Raw genomic sequence first — 17,778 nt, forward strand, 5'->3', positions numbered from 1 at the left:
CTTGCGCTTGTCCTTTACTGGCTGATATACCAGGGAACGACCGAACCATGTGTTATTACACCGAATGATGTTGGAACAATTTGTGAACTATCAATGATTAAATTCAAATAACAATCGTCCTTTGTAATACGGCCCTTATACTGCCTACACCCTTCAGTCCACCAGATGAAATTGCTGTTTCCATGTGGACTCCCATAGAGCGAGGTATTTGTCATGTGAGTTATTTGATCCTTTTTGCTGCCCCTTAAAAAAGACCAGAACAAACAGGTGATGGTGTGAGAAGAGCAGTCTGTAGTGTGACCATATCCTTACTAAGTGACGCTGGCCTTATTCTGGATGTTTAGGGAAAAGACAGGTGCACTGCAGACATGCCATCTCCACCACTTATAACATTGTGCCAGCTGGGTTTCCGACATTGAAAACCATTGTTTATCAGCCCCATCTACACTTATATGATGAATGAGGCTACCTACATCATTGTGGCCAAGGAGTTCCATTATTGCTTAGTATTTGAATAAGAAAGCTATTTTGGTATTTTGTTGCATATCGGATTAAGTGAATCTGAATCTTGCCATGTTATTGGTAAGGGCATTCATTGCCAACTGGAAGAAGAAAAGACCCCTGCAGCGTATACTGAAGGGGAGATAATAAAAATGTGCAAAAGTGTCTAAAACCAACAGTATGTAAGTCATGCGGACCAGTATTCAGTGTGGATTGTCTGTGCAAATTTTTTGTGGAGATGGTTTTCTTTCTTTCTTTTTTTTTTAATTACTTTTTTTGTGTATTTTTTTTTTAGGTTGCCATCAAAAACATTGAGCGTGAGCTTATATGCCCTGCTTGTAAGGAATTATACACACACCCCCTGATCTTGCCATGTCAGCACAGCATCTGTCACAAGTGTGTGAAGGAGCTGCTCTTCATGTCTTTGGAGGACTCCACCGATGTGAGCTCAGAAGCATCAACGCCTGGGAGCCCCCGAGTTCGCATCCAGTCACCTAGCATAGAGAGAATCGACAGACTTCTTAGATCAGGTTTGTTCTAGTTTGATGTGTTCTCTTCTCTCTCACAGGTTTATTGGCAGGGTGGGCCATAAGTATGTACAGTGGTTTGCAATAAATTAGGTTATCAACAATTTTTTTTTTTTTTCAGTAATTCAATTCAAAAAGTGATCTCATGTAATCTATTGAGTCATTACATGCGGAGTGAACTTTTTCAAGCGTTTATTTCTGTTAAAGTTAATGATTATGGATTACAGCCAAGAAAAACCCAAGTCAGTATTTCAGAAAATTAGAATATTATATAAAACCAACTGAAAAAAAAAGTTAACACAGAAATGTTGACCCAATGAAAAGTCTGTACAGTAAATGCCCTTAATACTTGGTCAGGGCACCTTTTGCATGAATGACTGCATCAATGTGGCATGGAGGCGATCAGCTGATGGCACTGCAGAGGTGTTATTGAAGCCCAGGTTGCTTTGATAGCGGCCTTCAGCTCGTCTGCATTGTTGGGTCTGGTGTCTTTCATCTTCCTCGTGACAATATCCCATAAATTCTCTATGGGGTTAAGGTCTGGCAAGTTTGCTGGCCAATCAAACACAGTGATGCTGTGGTTAGTAAACCAGGGATTGGGACTTTTGGCAGTGTGGACAGGTGCCAAATCCTGCTGGTAGATGAAAATTCCAGCTCCAAAATTCTTTTCAGCACAGGGAATTATGAAATGCTCTAAATTTCCTGGTAGTCAGCAGCGTTGACTTTGGTGTTGATGAAACACAGTGAACCTACACCAGCAGATGACTTGGCTCCCCAAACCATCACTGATTGTGGAAAGTTCACACTAGACCTCAAGCAGCTTGGATTGTGTGCCGCTCCACTCTTCCTCCAGGCTCTGGGACCTTGATTTCCAAATAAAATGCAAAATTTACTTTTTTCTTGGGTGTAATCCACAATCATCAACTTTAACAGAAATAAACGCTAGAAAAAGTTCACTCTGTATGTAATAACTCTATAGAATATATGAGGTCACTTTTTGAATTCAATTTCTGAAAAAAAATAAATTTTGTTCTAATTTATTGCAAATCACTATCTGGAGTATTATCCACTTTGAGGCCTTTTTTTTTTCCCTTAAAGGGTTACCAAAAGATTTAAGAGGTACTCTGGAGATAAAGTCTGCCATTTTACATGGAATAGTATATAAATAAATATACATTAATTTTCATAGTAATGTGTATTAACGCAGTGTCTCTCTTTGCCTTTTCAGAGGACCCCCTTATATTTAGGGTTAAATCATAAGAATGGAGGCCTTTTGCCTTCTCCAAGTCTTAAGGCCTTATTACACGGAGTGATTATCTGCCTATTCAGTCAGGTATTGCTCCATGTAATAAAACTACGTTCAGCTAAGGAGCTGATCATTAGCTGATTGTCTTAAAGCATTGACTGTGCATTGCTCCATGTAATAGTTGATGCACAGCCGACAACTGATGTAAGAGTATAAAAAAAAAATGGAAATCCTGTACGCTTATTACTCCCCCGGTATCCTTCTGGCTTGCTTCTGTGTTCCCCACTGACACCTGCGACACTTCCGATCCTGTCTCTGCAGTAACTGACTGTTCATGCATATCACTGACTGAGATGGGACAGCGTAGGAGTCAGTGATTAGTCACTGCAAAGGTGCTTTGGAAGTGTCTGAGGCGGCTGCAGTTAGTGGGAAACAAGCCCGGAGGACACCTGGGAAGTGTGGAGAGGTAAGTAATGTCTTTTTGTTTACGTGCTGGAATACTCCTATAAAGCAAGGGCTGTACGGATATCACTAACATGATGTTGAGCACTGTCCCAGCAGATTAACCTGTGTAGACTGTTATGCTAAGGAAATTGATCTGTAGATGCTTTGCTGGTGTGAATATTCTAAATGTCCTGTAAATACCCCCATGTCTCACTGTCTAAATGTTAATATTTTGCAGCATCACAACGGAGTTCTTTTGTACTAAGAAGTCGAGGTGACTCATTCTATGGCTTTAATAGGCTCTGTGCTTTTTCTGTATTGGCTTTACTCCTATTTTCTTTCTGCTGTTTTGTGTAGTAGGTTTCATTCTGTTGGACAAGTAGACCATAATGGAGCAACATGATCTTGTTTTTAAAGCTATACAAAATACAAAGGGCAGTGTTGTAAATGACATATAAATTGTGTAATAGCTAGTATAGAATTTCTTTATTTTTATTTTTTATTTTTAAACGTGGCCCTGTAGAGATTTTCTAAATGTGTAGTATAAATAGACTGAAAGAACTAAAATGACTGTTCTGGAGAAAAATTTACCAAAGAAAGTACAAAAATTAGAGTTATCCCACAAAATGGTGTGTGTGTGTGTGGTGGTGGGGGCCCTCTGTAGTAATACACAACCGCGTGGTCATGTGACCAGGAAGTAGCTAGTATTGGCCGCTCCTGGCCAATACCAGCTACTTCCTGGTCACATGACCACGCTGTTGTGTGTTACTACAGAGGGCCACCACCACCACACACACACACACACACACACACACACACACACACACACACACACACACACACACACACACCATTTTGTGGGATAACTCAAATTTTTGTACTTTCTTTGGTAAATGATAGAAACACTGCTTGTACAGATAATCGGCTGGGTAAAAGTGACAGTGATCGATCAAGGAGCAAGAATACACCTGATTTTCAGGTGTTCGTATCTTTTTTTGTGCTGCGCTAAAGTATATTGATATCGGCCACACACTTCCTTGTGGGATATGCAGCTGACAGCAATACATTAAATGGTCGCTCAAATCATTGTACCCTCTGACGGCACTGTTTGCAGTTGTGGATGGAAGGTTAATGTAAAAGGACCCTTACACACTGTTGCATATATTTCCTAAATATATGGGATCTAATTTTCTTCTCCACTGTTCCCACTAATTCATCCTTTCTGTTTATTTGCACTTGAAAATTGCAAAGTTTGGTAGGTAACTAACAGGTTAGAAGACTCATACGTACTCATTTATAGAGTACAGTATGCCAAGGTATGCAGGTTAGAAGCATCTGAGGATGCCTCTCTGCCGGTTTGGGCTGGGATGTCTGCAGTTTAATATGCTAATGAGGTTTCTGTGCAATGAGGGTGGGGCACAGATCCGGCCTGCCCCTTTTAATGAATAATAGTTAGGAGGGGCTGGCCAGGGCACATTGGCGCACTGAGGGTGGCAGTCCTGCCCCCAGTGCACCGAAACACCTAATTGGTATATTAAATAAGCTGCTTACATCCTAAAAACTGTGTGAGGACGAAGATGGGGAATCTTCATTCTCAGCGCCCTGTGACCTAAACGGCACAGCACTGGGAGCTACACAGTTACCATAACTCTAGAATTCTGGAAACCTCAGAGCTTTAAATGCCCTTTTGTTTATGCAACTCCCATTACCTCTATAGGCGTTAAAGGAAAAGTCCGATAAAAAAAAATATCAGGTGTGGAAGCAAAATAAACACTGTATACATGCTCGTCCCAGTTGCCTCCTAGTGCTGCCTCCAGAAGTCATTCTCATCCAGTTCCGTGGATGTTGTGGCTCCGATTCCTTCTGCTGCAACGCTGCGGACCAGCTGAGGGATTGCCCGCTCAGCCAGTCAGTGACTGCAGCGATTTGCACCCTAGTCATTGATTGACTGAGCAGGCAGTCCATCAGTCCATTTAGCGGCAGGGGCTCTTGGAGGCTGGCGACATGAAGATAGCAGGAAGGCAGCACTACATTTCTTAGGAGCTCTGGTTGCTATGGAAAAATCGGTGATTTATAAATCTGGGCCATTGTCTGCAGAACTGGTCTGCAGAGCAAGTCTAATGCAATTCATTTGTTTCATCCCTAAGCAGGTAAAAAAATCCTGTATACCAAAATGGCAAACCTCTTGGACGCTAGGGAGATTTTTCAGAATTGGTGCAAAGCAGAAGTGTTGTGTTTGCATAGTAGCATCGATTTAGAAAGTCAGGTAATTAAAGGGGAAATGCAGGATTAGAAAAAACACAGCTACTGTCCTGTAACCAAACTGCCAGGTTGTGTATGGTATTGCAATATGGCTCTGTTCACCTTGGTGAAACTGAGCTGCTAAACCCACTAGAACTGAGGACAAGGGAGGCGCTGTTTCTGGAACTCTTGTTTCTAACTTTGGATAACCTCTTTAAAAGGCCTATTCCACGGGAGCGATAATTGGCCCGTTTCGGCCGATTATCGCTCGGTGGAATAGAGAGATTGATCAGCCGATCATGTCATTGGCTGATCGTTCATTTAGGTTCAAACCTAAAATCATCATTCGCCACCCGCGTATCGCTATGGTGGAATAGCGGTGCGCAGGGGCGACCAACGATTCAAGCAGAGCAGCATACATTACCTGGCAGGACTTCTCCTCTACTCCATTTTCCTCCCCGGGTCCCGCGGCACAGCATCAGCAGCTCCTGAGCGGCCTGACTGAGCTGTCAGATACTCAGCCAATTACTGGCCAGGAACGCTGCGGCCAGTGATTGGCTGAGCGGTCTCACAGCTCAGTCAGGCCGCTCCGGAGCTGCTGATGCTGTGCCGCGGGACCCGGGGAGGAAGAGGTAGCGCAGGAGAAGCCCTGCAGGTAATGTATGCTGCAAGGACATTGGTAACTATGTCCCTGCAGCCCTCGCTCAACGATCATCTGGGCCCTGGAATAGGCCCAGTAAACGAGCACCGATCTAGCAGATCGGCGCTCGTTTACATCGTTGCTCGGGCCCTGCTCTGCTTGTGGAATAGGGCCCTAAAACCTATTGTGTTAATGGGTGATAAGTTATAAATAGTGTTGAACAGAGAGGCTGAACTGTTCTGGTCTGGCAACGTTCTCCAAACCTAAACACTTGGCATTTGACTCCCCGCGGCTGTGCAGCTGTGTGGTGTCAATGGCTGTATCCGTGTTTTTCAGGACTCCCTAAGGCTGCTCCCAACTTTTGGAGCCACAGGGAGTCAAATGCCTATATCGTGTGCACCTTTTTTGCTCATCCACTGAGCAGTTTGACCTCTTCACTCGACGCTAGTCATAAACCATTTGAAGGTGACTCTACTGTGATGAGCATAAAAGGTGCACAGGATATATTCTGCACCATACACAGGATAAAGGCTGCTGTAGACCTTAGGTGTCCTGCACAGGCTACCCACTGAGTGTCATCCACAGGCTGCCCGTGGTCACAGAATTTGCACAAAACATTCCAGACTGTTAAATCCATGTGCATTAGCCCATAGTCTCCTCCTCAATTGCAGGTAGTATGTAGATAGTTCTGCACCATTGTGTGCATGAGGTCTACATGATCATACGCAGCAACCCTGTGACTTTTCCAGTGTCTGTTGTAATTGCATAACACTACATTACTTACTGGATTGTCTTATGTTCATTGTTTGCCATAATTCATGTTGTTTGGATTGGTTTCCAACAGAATGAAAGTTTGTAGATGTATTGCAGTGACTGGTGAATTCTTCCTTTTCACGTGTCTTGTGGATGCATGCCTTTTAATGTCATTGAAACTGAACACGCATTTTTATGTTGTCTTTTTTGTTTTGTTTTTTTCCCTCCTTTAATATTAAATTGTTCTGCAATTGCTTCTGATTCATTTAGATACTTAAGAACCATGTCCAACGTAAAATCATTATTTCACTTCTCCAAATACGCTTTAGGCTATGTTCACACATGGCGTTTATTTAGCGTTATTTTGCCACAAAATGCAGTAAAATAGCACCATTTTCATGTGTGTCCATCAAAATTGTGTCAAAAATAACCTAGCTTCATGTAAATGATTCGTGAAACCAGTTGTGACCCTTAGCTAAGTGATCCAAGGTTACCAGGACAGAGCATTGGAAATGCAACAAATTATATTTTTCCACCCAAATTTATAATTCAAATGTAGAAATCTAGAAAGGCACATTTACCCTCTTGTTTTTACACCATGATGTTGTGTCTCTGGCCTTTTAGCTTACTGTAGGTTGGTGATCCTAATTAACTGTTTTAGCCAAATACAGGAGTTATATGAAATGATAAGAAGAATATAAAAGACAAGTAGTGAGACTGCTGTGGCTGGATCTGTGCAGTGAACTGGGTCAGAAACAGTTGACTTCATTGTGTAGCAGACATTTCTAGTTATTGCAGCTCTGCTCCCATTCACTTTAACAGTAACCATGCACAGCGGTGAACAGACAACTGCTTCCCACCCCATTCACTCCACAGATGCTGCTGCCATGGGGGGGGGGGGGCCTGCCAGGTGTGAACAATTGCCCTTTAATGGGGCTAGGCCATTATTGCTTCTAGCCAGGAAGCCTTTTGGCACACTTAAGGGTGCCTTCACACACACCGGATCCACAGCGGATTTCAGGCTGAGGATTTGCAGCAAAGTCCGCTGTGGATCCCGTGTCAGTGCATCCCTATGAGAATACATACTTGTAGCGGTATTGACATCCTGCTGTGTGTATGTAAGTTAACCCCCCGGCGGCCGGAGCATACATAAGCTCCTTCCCGGTCCGGCTTGCTTGGGGGGTTTCCGGCATCTGCCAATCACTGATTTGGCTGAGTGGGACGTCCTGCCGAGAACCGCCGAAGCGAGAAGGAAGCGTGGTGTATGCTCCAGCCGTCGAGGGGGGGGGGGTTTAACTTACATACTCGCAGCAGGATGTTGATCCTGCTACAAGTGTGTATTTTTATTTACTGACACTGGAGCCGCAGCGGATTTCGCTGCGAATTGATTACATTTATACATTTGATTTATAGTCATTTTAACATTTTTTTTTTTTTTTTTTTTTTTTTATCACTTTCACAATTTTATGCCACACTGTCTGAAGAACTAAACAGTGAATATCCTGTGGAAAGCCACACTTGCATGTTTTTGAGGGTATATTGATTTTTTTTTTTTTTTTTTTTGTGGATTTGGAATATAATGATCTTAAGCAATTCGGGAAGTAATAGTCCTTTTATTGTGCCTTTTTAAGGCCTCTATAATTGGAGTGCGCTCACACTGGTATACTGACACACAGCCTGATGCTGGATTTGGTTTTCTAGCACCTTTGAACTTTCTGTCTGCGTAACCTCCCAGCACATACTCTTTGATGGCTCATTCCAAGCCCCATAGAAAAGGGAGATGACAGCAGCCACAGCATAACATTAGGGGATGACATGTTTTATCACTTTGCTGCAGTTGCCTTGGATATTCTTGTCCTACATAAAGCAAGAAGAATTCAAGGAATTCTTTACATTTGTTTGGACCATTCATCCTGGGTGGCAAATTGGATTTGTCTGGGACTGTCAAGTGTTAGGACAACTGCAGCACGTTCCCTAATGCAGCAACTATTGTAATGGGGATGAATTCTGTTGTGAAGCATGACTGCCCAATCATACAGCAGTGCTAAATTTCCCCTAAGTGTATGAGGGTGAGACCAAACAATGAGCTGCTGTATGTGGAAGAAACCACATGCATTGGCCAAAGGCCCGTAATTCTAAATTTTTACCAGGAATAGTTGTTGGCTAAATATTGATCCATCCTAAAGCTATTCTTTATGATTGGCAGAATGCACATGTGCTCAGTGGGGAGAGAGCAATAAGACATGTATTTCAACATGCCTGATGCTTTGTCCTGGACAACATGACCAGTCCTCCTATCCCTGGCATGTGTCATTAGAGGAAAGTTGAATATGCAACAAACACTGCAGAGACACCATCGCGTGTCTCGACGTCAGTGAGCTAGCCAGACCTTCCTCCGTGAAGGAACATCCAAGCCAAGGAATGTCTCCAGTCAAGGAAACCACCCAAGCCACGTATTCGTCCACAAACAGCTGTTTCGGGGTGTTTGACGTCTCAACATCAGTGTATCAAGGACATTGCCCCCTGCGAAATCAAATATGCAAAAAACACTGCAGAGACACCATCACATGTCTCTACATCAATGCGCTAGCCAGACCTTCTTCTGGAAATTTGGCACAACCACAATACATTAATTATTTGGCTGATCCCACTGTAATCAATAGGTTTCTTCAACTTTGCTCATCCTGATTGCTTTACTATGTGGCCTCTTAAAGCCCATGTTTAAAGGGGGACTATCAGCAGGTTAGACAAATCTAACCTGCTGATTTGTCCCTAATGCACAGGAGAGTTCGTCCCGATGCAGGCAGTTGTGTGCTCCATAGTCCTGTGAGACTGTTAGGCGCAATGGGGCACCTATTAGGAGCACTGCTGTCCCTATAGTCCCAATCCAACCCGTCCTCTACATTCATTATCATTAGAGAGTGCCGTGCTGGCTAGGGGCAGATCTGGGTGCCCCAGAGCTCCTAACGGTCTCACTGGACCGTGGAGCACATGACTAACTGCACGGAACTGGGCCCAAGGAGGGAGGTATTCTCCTCTGCGTGTATTGTGCAATAGGGAAGGGGATGAGAGCGGCACTCCGTGGTATGCAGGTGGTGCACAAGGAAAGGAGTGTAGTCCCAGCACAGTAAATCAAAATAGAAATCTCGGCACTCACCACTTAATCATCATGTAATTTTATTCAATTCCATAAACCATAGTAGTGTGAACAGCAGAACGCGTTTCGGCCATGTGCCTTCGTCACATGGCAGTCAGGCATCAGGCAGTTGACGAAGGCACATGGCCGAAACGCGTTCTGCTGTTCACACTACTATGGTTTATGGAACCGAATAAAATTACATGATGATTAAGTGGTGAGTGCCGAGATTTCTATTTTGATTTCCTGTGCAATAGGGACGTATCAGCAGGTTAGATTCTTCTTACCTGCTGATAGTTCCCCTCAAAAGTCTAGCAGATAAGGCTCATTTCCTATGGCATTTGCTGTGTACTCTGATGCATATACCAATCCAATTCCAATTAAAAAAAAATAAAATATATATATATTCTAAAGGGAAATATGTCTAAAAAAAAATTATTATCTGGTGACTTTTCAAATGAATAAATTCACCCCGCAGTCTGTATCAGCCTATGTGATTAAATTGTAAAGCGCATAATAAGGTGAACTCCTAACACAAGTCCTAGAAGGTCTGGCCTGTAAACAGTTTGTGTAATACACTGTGTCTACAGACCCCACAAGACAATTTACTTGCCCTTTGACCTTCCTATGACAGTCAGGCACAGGCGGATAACATTTGTTCTTGAGGATATACGCAGGTATTTGCTTCACATTCTTAATTCTCTAAACATTTTCATTATCTTTTATAGGGTCTAAGCGCAATTCTTTAACGCCCAGAATCACTTCATTGTCGTGCCCCGGCTGTTTACGTGATGTGGACCTTGGAGAGAGAGGCATTAATGGCCTTTTTCGGAACTTTACCTTGGAGACCATAGTAGAACGCTACAGACAAGCGGCCCGTGCCGCCACTGCTATCATGTGTGACTTTTGCAAACCTCCAGTCCAAGAATCCACAAAAAGCTGCATGGACTGCAGTGCCAGCTTCTGCAATGAGTGCTTCAAGATTAACCATCCCTGGGGAACCATCAAAGCCCAGCATGAGTATGGAGCCCCTACAACAAACTTCAGACCTAAAGTGAGTCCTCTCAGTTTCTATCCTTTTCACATTGCCCCTGTGTTTTTTTTTTTTTTTTTTTTTTTTTTATTTTTTTAAAGCACTTTAAAAATGCCCTTGATGTCAACAGTTTTGGGCAGAGTGTGGCTGTTTAGATCTCCTTTGATGGTTGGTTAGCCAGGAGAAGCACTTGGCTGAGCGCTTCGCTTACGTGCTCACTCTCTATAGGCTTACAGTGGAGAAAAGGGGAGTGAAGTCCTTTGTTGAGCACTTCTCCTGACTTTCTAATGGTTGTTGTGCGTTTTGGTTTTATGACTCAGTGATGCCCTTGTTTGCTGTCATATGGTGGCAGCATAAACAGGTCCATCACTCACCTTTTTAAACTATATCACCATTCTTTTTTTGTAATGGTGAGGGAAAACATTCTCTCAATGTGTCTTATTAGGTTCCCTTTCATCTGTCTGTGGCCATTATTACAGGCAGGAAACACTGATGGGAAAGCCTTTCAGAACACAAGAAACCATCAGTGTCTTCTGGCTATAACAATGGAGGAAAAAATACATACCTGTTGCGGGCTGCAGCCGTGTCCTCCTACGGCTTCTCCTTTTGCTTTTCTGGAGCTGCGTGCAGACGAGTGAAGTCACATGTGCAATGCAATGCTGGGAGCAGGAGGGAGAGGGTAGCGGCCCCTTGTGGACGGAGTTATAGTGCTGCCTCTGACCAAGTGATTGACAGGATTGGAAGCCAGCGGTCTTACACAGTGCCAAATTTTTATGGATGCGCTACCAGTTATCTGTGCCCAATATAACCCTATGGGTCTGGAAATTTATCCGGATTTCTCATCAGGAAATCCAGATCAATTTACCAGACGTGATGGGGGCCCCAAGTCTTTTAGCTATATGAAAGTATGTGCACCTGTTGAGCAAGGTCTGGTCAGAGCTGCTGTTTAATGTGACTGATCTCACCATTTTAGCTCCAGGGAAATATGTGGTGCTAAAAAAGTCAAAACAAAAATGTGATCAATCTGCCATCAACTGAGCAGATGTTTGTGTGTTGAGATGGGGACCAGGTTGACCAGAGTGATACCAGGGAATGATACCAGATTGGGTACTTGCAAATTTGTTTTAGCTCCTTTCCCCCCCCTCGAAGCAGCGGTCAGCAACTCCCTTTTAAAGGAATAGTCTGATTACACGTCTGCCATCCTTGGGAATAGGGGATGACTATCTAATCTCAAGAGCGGTGGCACGTATGCTCGTTGCTCCTCAATTCCTTGGTGGAGATAGCCAGATGCTGCACTCTACCTCCAGCAGCCTTTGTAAAGAATAAAAGACGCGGCAGTGCACATTTGTTTCCCGCTACTCTGTTCAGATAGGTGACCTTGGTTCCTGTTTCATGATTGCGGGAGTCTGACTGTCCTGCGGATCGGGGATAACTTATAATTGTCAGACAACCCCTTTAAGTCCTGAAATCTGAGTTCCCATTCATACTGCCTGAACCGAAATACATCTAGCAGCAGCTCTCTGACCCACCATCCTTAATAGATGTCCCCCTATACCCAAACTGGTAGGCAAGTGGGGTAGGGAGACGCTTCTAGGGACCACCTAGATAACTCATGCTGCAGACAACATGAACGTAATGACAGATTCTCTTTTAAAGGGTTAATGTCTGACATCACAGGTCCTAACTGAAGAAGCATGTAACCCACGAGGTCCAAAATGCCACGACAGGCAGTGGTTTCTGCATTAGTTATGCTGTATTTTATGTAACTGCTATAGTAAATGTGAGAAGTTTCAAATATTTTTTTTAATTTTTTAATTTTTATTATATGAAACCTAATGTAGATGGACATGAAAGTGGGTTTGGGGAGGTTTGTAATGTAATCCTTTAGGCTGTGGTATGAATTGTGTCCGGCCCCAGAGAGAATGTAGATGAGAGGTTAGGAGGAGCACCATGCACTGACTGCACATATTCTGTGACAACTATGTGTCATATCTCTGCTCACGGTTACCTAGCAACATAACATAATAAGCCGGGACTGATTATGGAGAGCCTGGCGGGGAGGCTCAGCTACAAGTGTCTGCCTCCTGTGCTGCAGGACACAGAGATGTGCCGACCTTATGGCAGGAAACCCCCAAAGCTGGGGGCTGGTGAAAAAGAGGGAAGCAGAATCTTTCCTGTATATTCCCCCAGCCTTTACCCTCCACTCCTTGACACTGGCATGCAGTGTTGATGCAACATGTAAAGTCAGTGTCCGCTGTGCTACAGTCTGACAGGGCTGGAACAGAGCACTACAAATAAAATAATGGCTACAAAGGTTCTACGCACTGTACAATACACACAGTATATTAGTAATATAAGGCTCTCCAACAGATGTTGTTTGAGATAGGAGTTGGGTGTGATGAAAAAATCATCCCCTGACCCCTTTGTTCTGGAAGAGATGAGCAGCACTCGGAGCTCTCTGGCTGTGGCTTAAACCTTACCCTCCCCATACGGAGCAGGGGAGCACTTGGCCATGCTGAACGTTTCTGTGTATGGGGAGGGCGAGTGGCGGATAGGAGAGATATTTAGCGACTGTTCCGCCAACGGTTATTGAGGGTGTATGGCCACCTTAAGACGAGGCTACACTGTGAATTGGGTCACACAACACAAATATCGGTGTAGCACTGCTATGTCACGTGTGCATGTGATGGCCATCAGGGCTCCAGATGGCGACCAAAATGGTCGCCAATGCGACTAACATCTTGCAAATGGCGCCCAGATTTATTAATCTGGGCGCCATTTGCAACTGGCCCCGGCGGCGGCTGTCTCTTTAAGGACTTCCGCCTTCCGCACGCTGCACAGAAGCACGTGGCGCCTCTGCGGCCGTCCGTCCAATGAATGACAGACGTGCTGGATGACGTGTGCGGGGACACGCTTCTCCAGTGACGTCATCCAGCACGTCCGTCATTCATTGGACGGACGGCCGCAGAGGCGCCACACTCCTCCAGCGCCTCTCACCAGCACTGTCTTCTGAATCCTGCCTGCCCAGCCGACCAGATAACCTGAACGTATGTGTTGCCGTCACCAACTTGTGGGTTTACATAACTACAGCTCCCATTAAGCCCTAGCAGTCTTCAAGAGCCTTGCGGGAGCTGTAATGGAGGACGTAGGGCCCTATTAAACGGGACAATTATCGTGCAAATTATCGTTATATTCGATTTTAAGCGATCATCATTTTGTGTAAATGCAGCAACAATCAGACGACCAATAAGAAATCATTCATCGTTCTTTTGGTGCTGACGGCAAAATCATTGTTAAACTTCACTGTAAGAGTCATATGCGATGAAGCGATTTTTAACGATTGCAAATGAGACGGTTAACGATAAATTATCTTGTTTGCCATTGTTTAAAAAAAATCACTTTGTCTAATATGTCCCTTACTGGTGTTCATCCAGCTTTCCAAGCGTTCAGAGCAGCTTATCCCAATGCGATGTGTCTACCTGCATGTAGAGCTGCCATTCAGGACTCCCGGAAAGCTGTGGGGACATGTAGAGCAGTGAACCCACTATCATCAGTGTCTGTATATATAGATTGCACAGTACCACTTCCCTCAGTGTCTGTATATATAGACTGCACAGTACCACTTCCCTCAGTGTGTGTGTATGTGTATATATATATATATATATATATTATATAGACTGCACAGTACCACTTCCTTCAGTGTCTGTATATATACACTGCACAGTACCACTTCCCTCAGTGTCTGTATCTATGTATATACACTGCACAGTACCACTTCCCTCAGTGTGTGTGTATGTATATACACTGCACGGTACCACTTCCCTCAGTGTGTGTGTATGTATATACACTGCACGGTATCACTTCCCTCAGTGTGTGTCTATGTATATACACTGCACAGTACCACTTCCCTCAGTGTGTGTGTATGTATATACACTGCACAGTACCACTTCCCTCAGTGTGTGTGTATGTATACACTGCAAGTTGCAAGTTTCCATGTTGAACGTTTTCAAACTAAGAAAAGAAAGGATCTAAAGGAGGAGGATGCTGCCGTGGCCTCTGCACACAGTAAGTCCCATTTAACATAACATTAATTTTACATGGTTTAAAATGTTGGCGACCAAATATTCTATTTGGGGCCTAAATTTTTCAGGTTAGGAGCCAATGGCTCCTAGGTAAATTTTCCAGAAAGTTGGAATTTTTCCTCTATTTCATCTGGAGAAACATTTGCTGTTAATTATAGTTGTGTTTCATGAAGCCCGGACGGTGGGCTAGTAACCTGTGTTCCGTGTTCTGTGTTCCGTGTTCCATCTGTGATTTGCGTGTCAGGGTATAGCTCAGCAATTCCATAATATTTGCAGGGGGTTGTATTTCTTTAGCATATGGCCCCTTATATTTTCTATGGTGTGGCTGTGATCTGATGCCTTGGTGAAGTCACTGCCAGTTGTTGGGATATTAGGTTTCTATGCGGCTGAAGCACCATCTGCCTCCTGAGCTTTTCCATTACAGTAGGATTAATATGTAGATATTTTTGGTGCATTTATTGTTCTGTCCTATGTGTGACCTGGTTGGTGATTCTGCAGAGAGGACACTCAGATCTTTTATACCCACATCTTACTTTCATGTTAATATCCCCTTATATTATGAAAGATCCAATTCCTTTTGGCTTTTTCTTTTTAATGTACTGTCCCTTTAAATACTCCTTGGGGAGTTTCTAGTATGTAAGTAAATCACCAAAGCACAAGAGACACGTCTGCAGCGCTAGTGGCTACTATTGATGTCATAGAAGGGGGTTTATGTGGATCTTAACAGGGTAAAAAATATTTGAGCTTTCTATATAAATATATAAGGTGCAATGAAACATATCCTTAGTTATTACAAAATAAAAGCATGTTTTAGATATCCAATGTGAATTCATTCGCTATATTTATCTCGGCCTGTGTTCTGCAGACAGATACATACAGTACAGCTAATTTTAGAAGGGTTTCCGTTAAGGCTTGAGACATGAATGAGGAACAGTATAGTGCTGCAGAGCCATTTATGGGATTTATAGCCACTAGAACACCCCATAGGTGTATATTCTGTGAAACACTGTGTGTGTGTGATTTTTATATTATAGTTTTCTGGGGAAAACTAAACTTTTACCCCATTCAAGCTTACGATCTTTTTGGGATCGTATTAGGCAAAGTGATTTTTCATATCCACTGATTAATGGCAAATACAGTGGTGCCTTGGATTACGAACATAATTCGTTTCTGGACCGTGCTTGTAATCTAAATCCACTCTTAAACCAAAGCAAATTTTCTCATAAGAAATCATAGAAATGCAGGCAATTGGTTCCACACCCAAAAAATAATAATTTATTATTCTGAATAACATGCAAGACAAATGAGACAAACCTTCAGAAACATATCACATATTCTGATAAGTTACTGTACAGTAATGGAGAGGATGGGAAATACAAGGACTGACAGAGACTACAGGGAGCATGAAGGAATGAGCGAGGTATATGTGGGCACAGTATAGCAGCACTCTGTCCAGGGAGAGTGGTTACAGCTATGAGATTACCTCCACAGTCCTGTCCCCTGATGCAAGCCCCAGCCTGAAGTGGATCTGCTATGATTTGGAAGGTGAGGGAGACTTCCAGGGTCAGAGTACAGGGCTGTAGACCCCGCTATGCAGACCATGCTCCTCCTCCACTCGTGCTCCCACCCAGTACAGGGAGCTCTTAAACCAAAGCAATGCTTTTACGCCAAGTCACAATTTTGAAAAACTGTGAGCTCTTAAACCAAAGGTACCACTGTGAGTGCTTTTTCATTCACTATAATACATGGAATGATAGTCCTTAGTTATGATTGCAAATGATTTTTCCTACAATGATCTTCCTTTGTAATAGGGCCCTTAGACAGCACGATTCTTGGCAATGTATGGCAGCAAACTAGTACCTTTTTAGTGCCTGCTTGCAGTCTTTTTGCAAGGCCGGGCCCCTAAACAATAAAGCCCTTCAAATACATTATTGGCTGCATATGTGTTTACACAGAGATGTGTCGTTGATAGATAACCACACAAAAGATATGGTAACCTATTATGTTGATCACTACTGCATTTATTGTCAGGATGGAGGTATACCCTGATAAACAAGCTAGCATTTACAGAGACTCTGTACCGACCATCTGCCCCCCAAACTGCTTGTACCTTCGGATAGCTGGTTATAATCCAAGATCTGTCCTGGGGTCTGTTCGGCAGGTGATGCAGTTATTGTCCTAAAAAAAACTTTTAAAGGGGTTATCCAGCGCTACAAAAACATGGCCACTTTCCCCCTACTGTTGTCTCCAGTTTGGGTGGGGTTTTGAAACTCGGTTCCATTGAAGTAAATGGAGCTTAATTGCAAACTGCACCTGAACTGGAGACAACAGTAGGGGGAAAAGTGGCCATTTTTTTGTAGCGCTGGATAACCCCTTTAAACTTTCAGCCCTGTGTCAAATTGGTGTGGCCTACAGTGTGTGTGCCCTAGGATTGCAACGTCCCTCCGTCCCTCCTCCTCATTAGGAACGCCCCTTGGAAGGACTTTTGATGAAGAGGGCAGGGAGGAGGGAAGGAGGGGTGTCAGACACTCTAGGCTACACCAATTTGACACACAGCTGCAAGTTTAAAAGTTGTTTTTTTAGGACAATAATTGCATCACCTGCCAAGCGGACCGCAGAACAGATCTTATATTAAAAGCAGCTACCCGAAGGTACAAGTAGTTTGGGGTGTCAGATTGTGGGTACAGATTTGCTTTAATGTTGGTAGATGAGACATAAAATATAGCCAACCATAATTATTCAGGAACTGGATACGATTGTTATATGTACGGTAAGAGCTGTAAAGCCTCATGACATATGCTGTATTTCCAGGTGCTCATGTGTCCTGAACACGAGTCGGAGAAGGTGAATATGTATTGTGAGATCTGCAGGAGACCGGTCTGTCATTTGTGTAAACTCGCAGGATCACATGCCAACCACCGAGTGACCACAATGAGTAACGCCTACAAAACCCTCAAGGTAAGCCTGGCAACCTAGTGTCTGTGATCCATGCAGGCGGCTATACAACACAAAATAAAATAACAATCCAATGCTCAAAGATGCAATGTTGATTGTACTTTAGCATTGTGATTTGTGGTTACCTTTTGTGTATCCAGAAAAAAATATTTTTTTAAAGTAGGTGTAGACCTGTTCATGAGCACATAATAGAAGGCTAGAGGTGAATAGTATTTTTATT

General features: G+C 43.5%; 1 protein-coding gene across 2 annotated transcripts in view; it reads left to right on the plus strand.

Annotated features, from left to right (window-relative positions):
- TRIM36 (tripartite motif containing 36) overlaps positions 1 to 17,778 on the plus strand; it is a 41,401-nt gene that overhangs the window by 11,764 nt on the left and 11,859 nt on the right. Inside the window, exons 2-5 of one of the 2 annotated variants that reach the window (XM_069962694.1) lie at positions 797 to 1,031; positions 2,957 to 2,992; positions 10,217 to 10,542; positions 17,415 to 17,561. In XM_069962694.1, coding sequence (XP_069818795.1) covers positions 797 to 1,031; positions 2,957 to 2,992; positions 10,217 to 10,542; positions 17,415 to 17,561 — 744 coding nt within the window. The remainder of the gene's footprint in view (positions 1 to 796; positions 1,032 to 2,956; positions 2,993 to 10,216; positions 10,543 to 17,414; positions 17,562 to 17,778) is intronic. The other variant, XM_069962695.1, reaches the window with a different exon arrangement.

The sequence above is a fragment of the Dendropsophus ebraccatus genome, chromosome 3 (genome assembly GCF_027789765.1).
Source record: "Dendropsophus ebraccatus isolate aDenEbr1 chromosome 3, aDenEbr1.pat, whole genome shotgun sequence".
NCBI classification, from domain to species: Eukaryota; Metazoa; Chordata; class Amphibia; order Anura; family Hylidae; genus Dendropsophus; species Dendropsophus ebraccatus.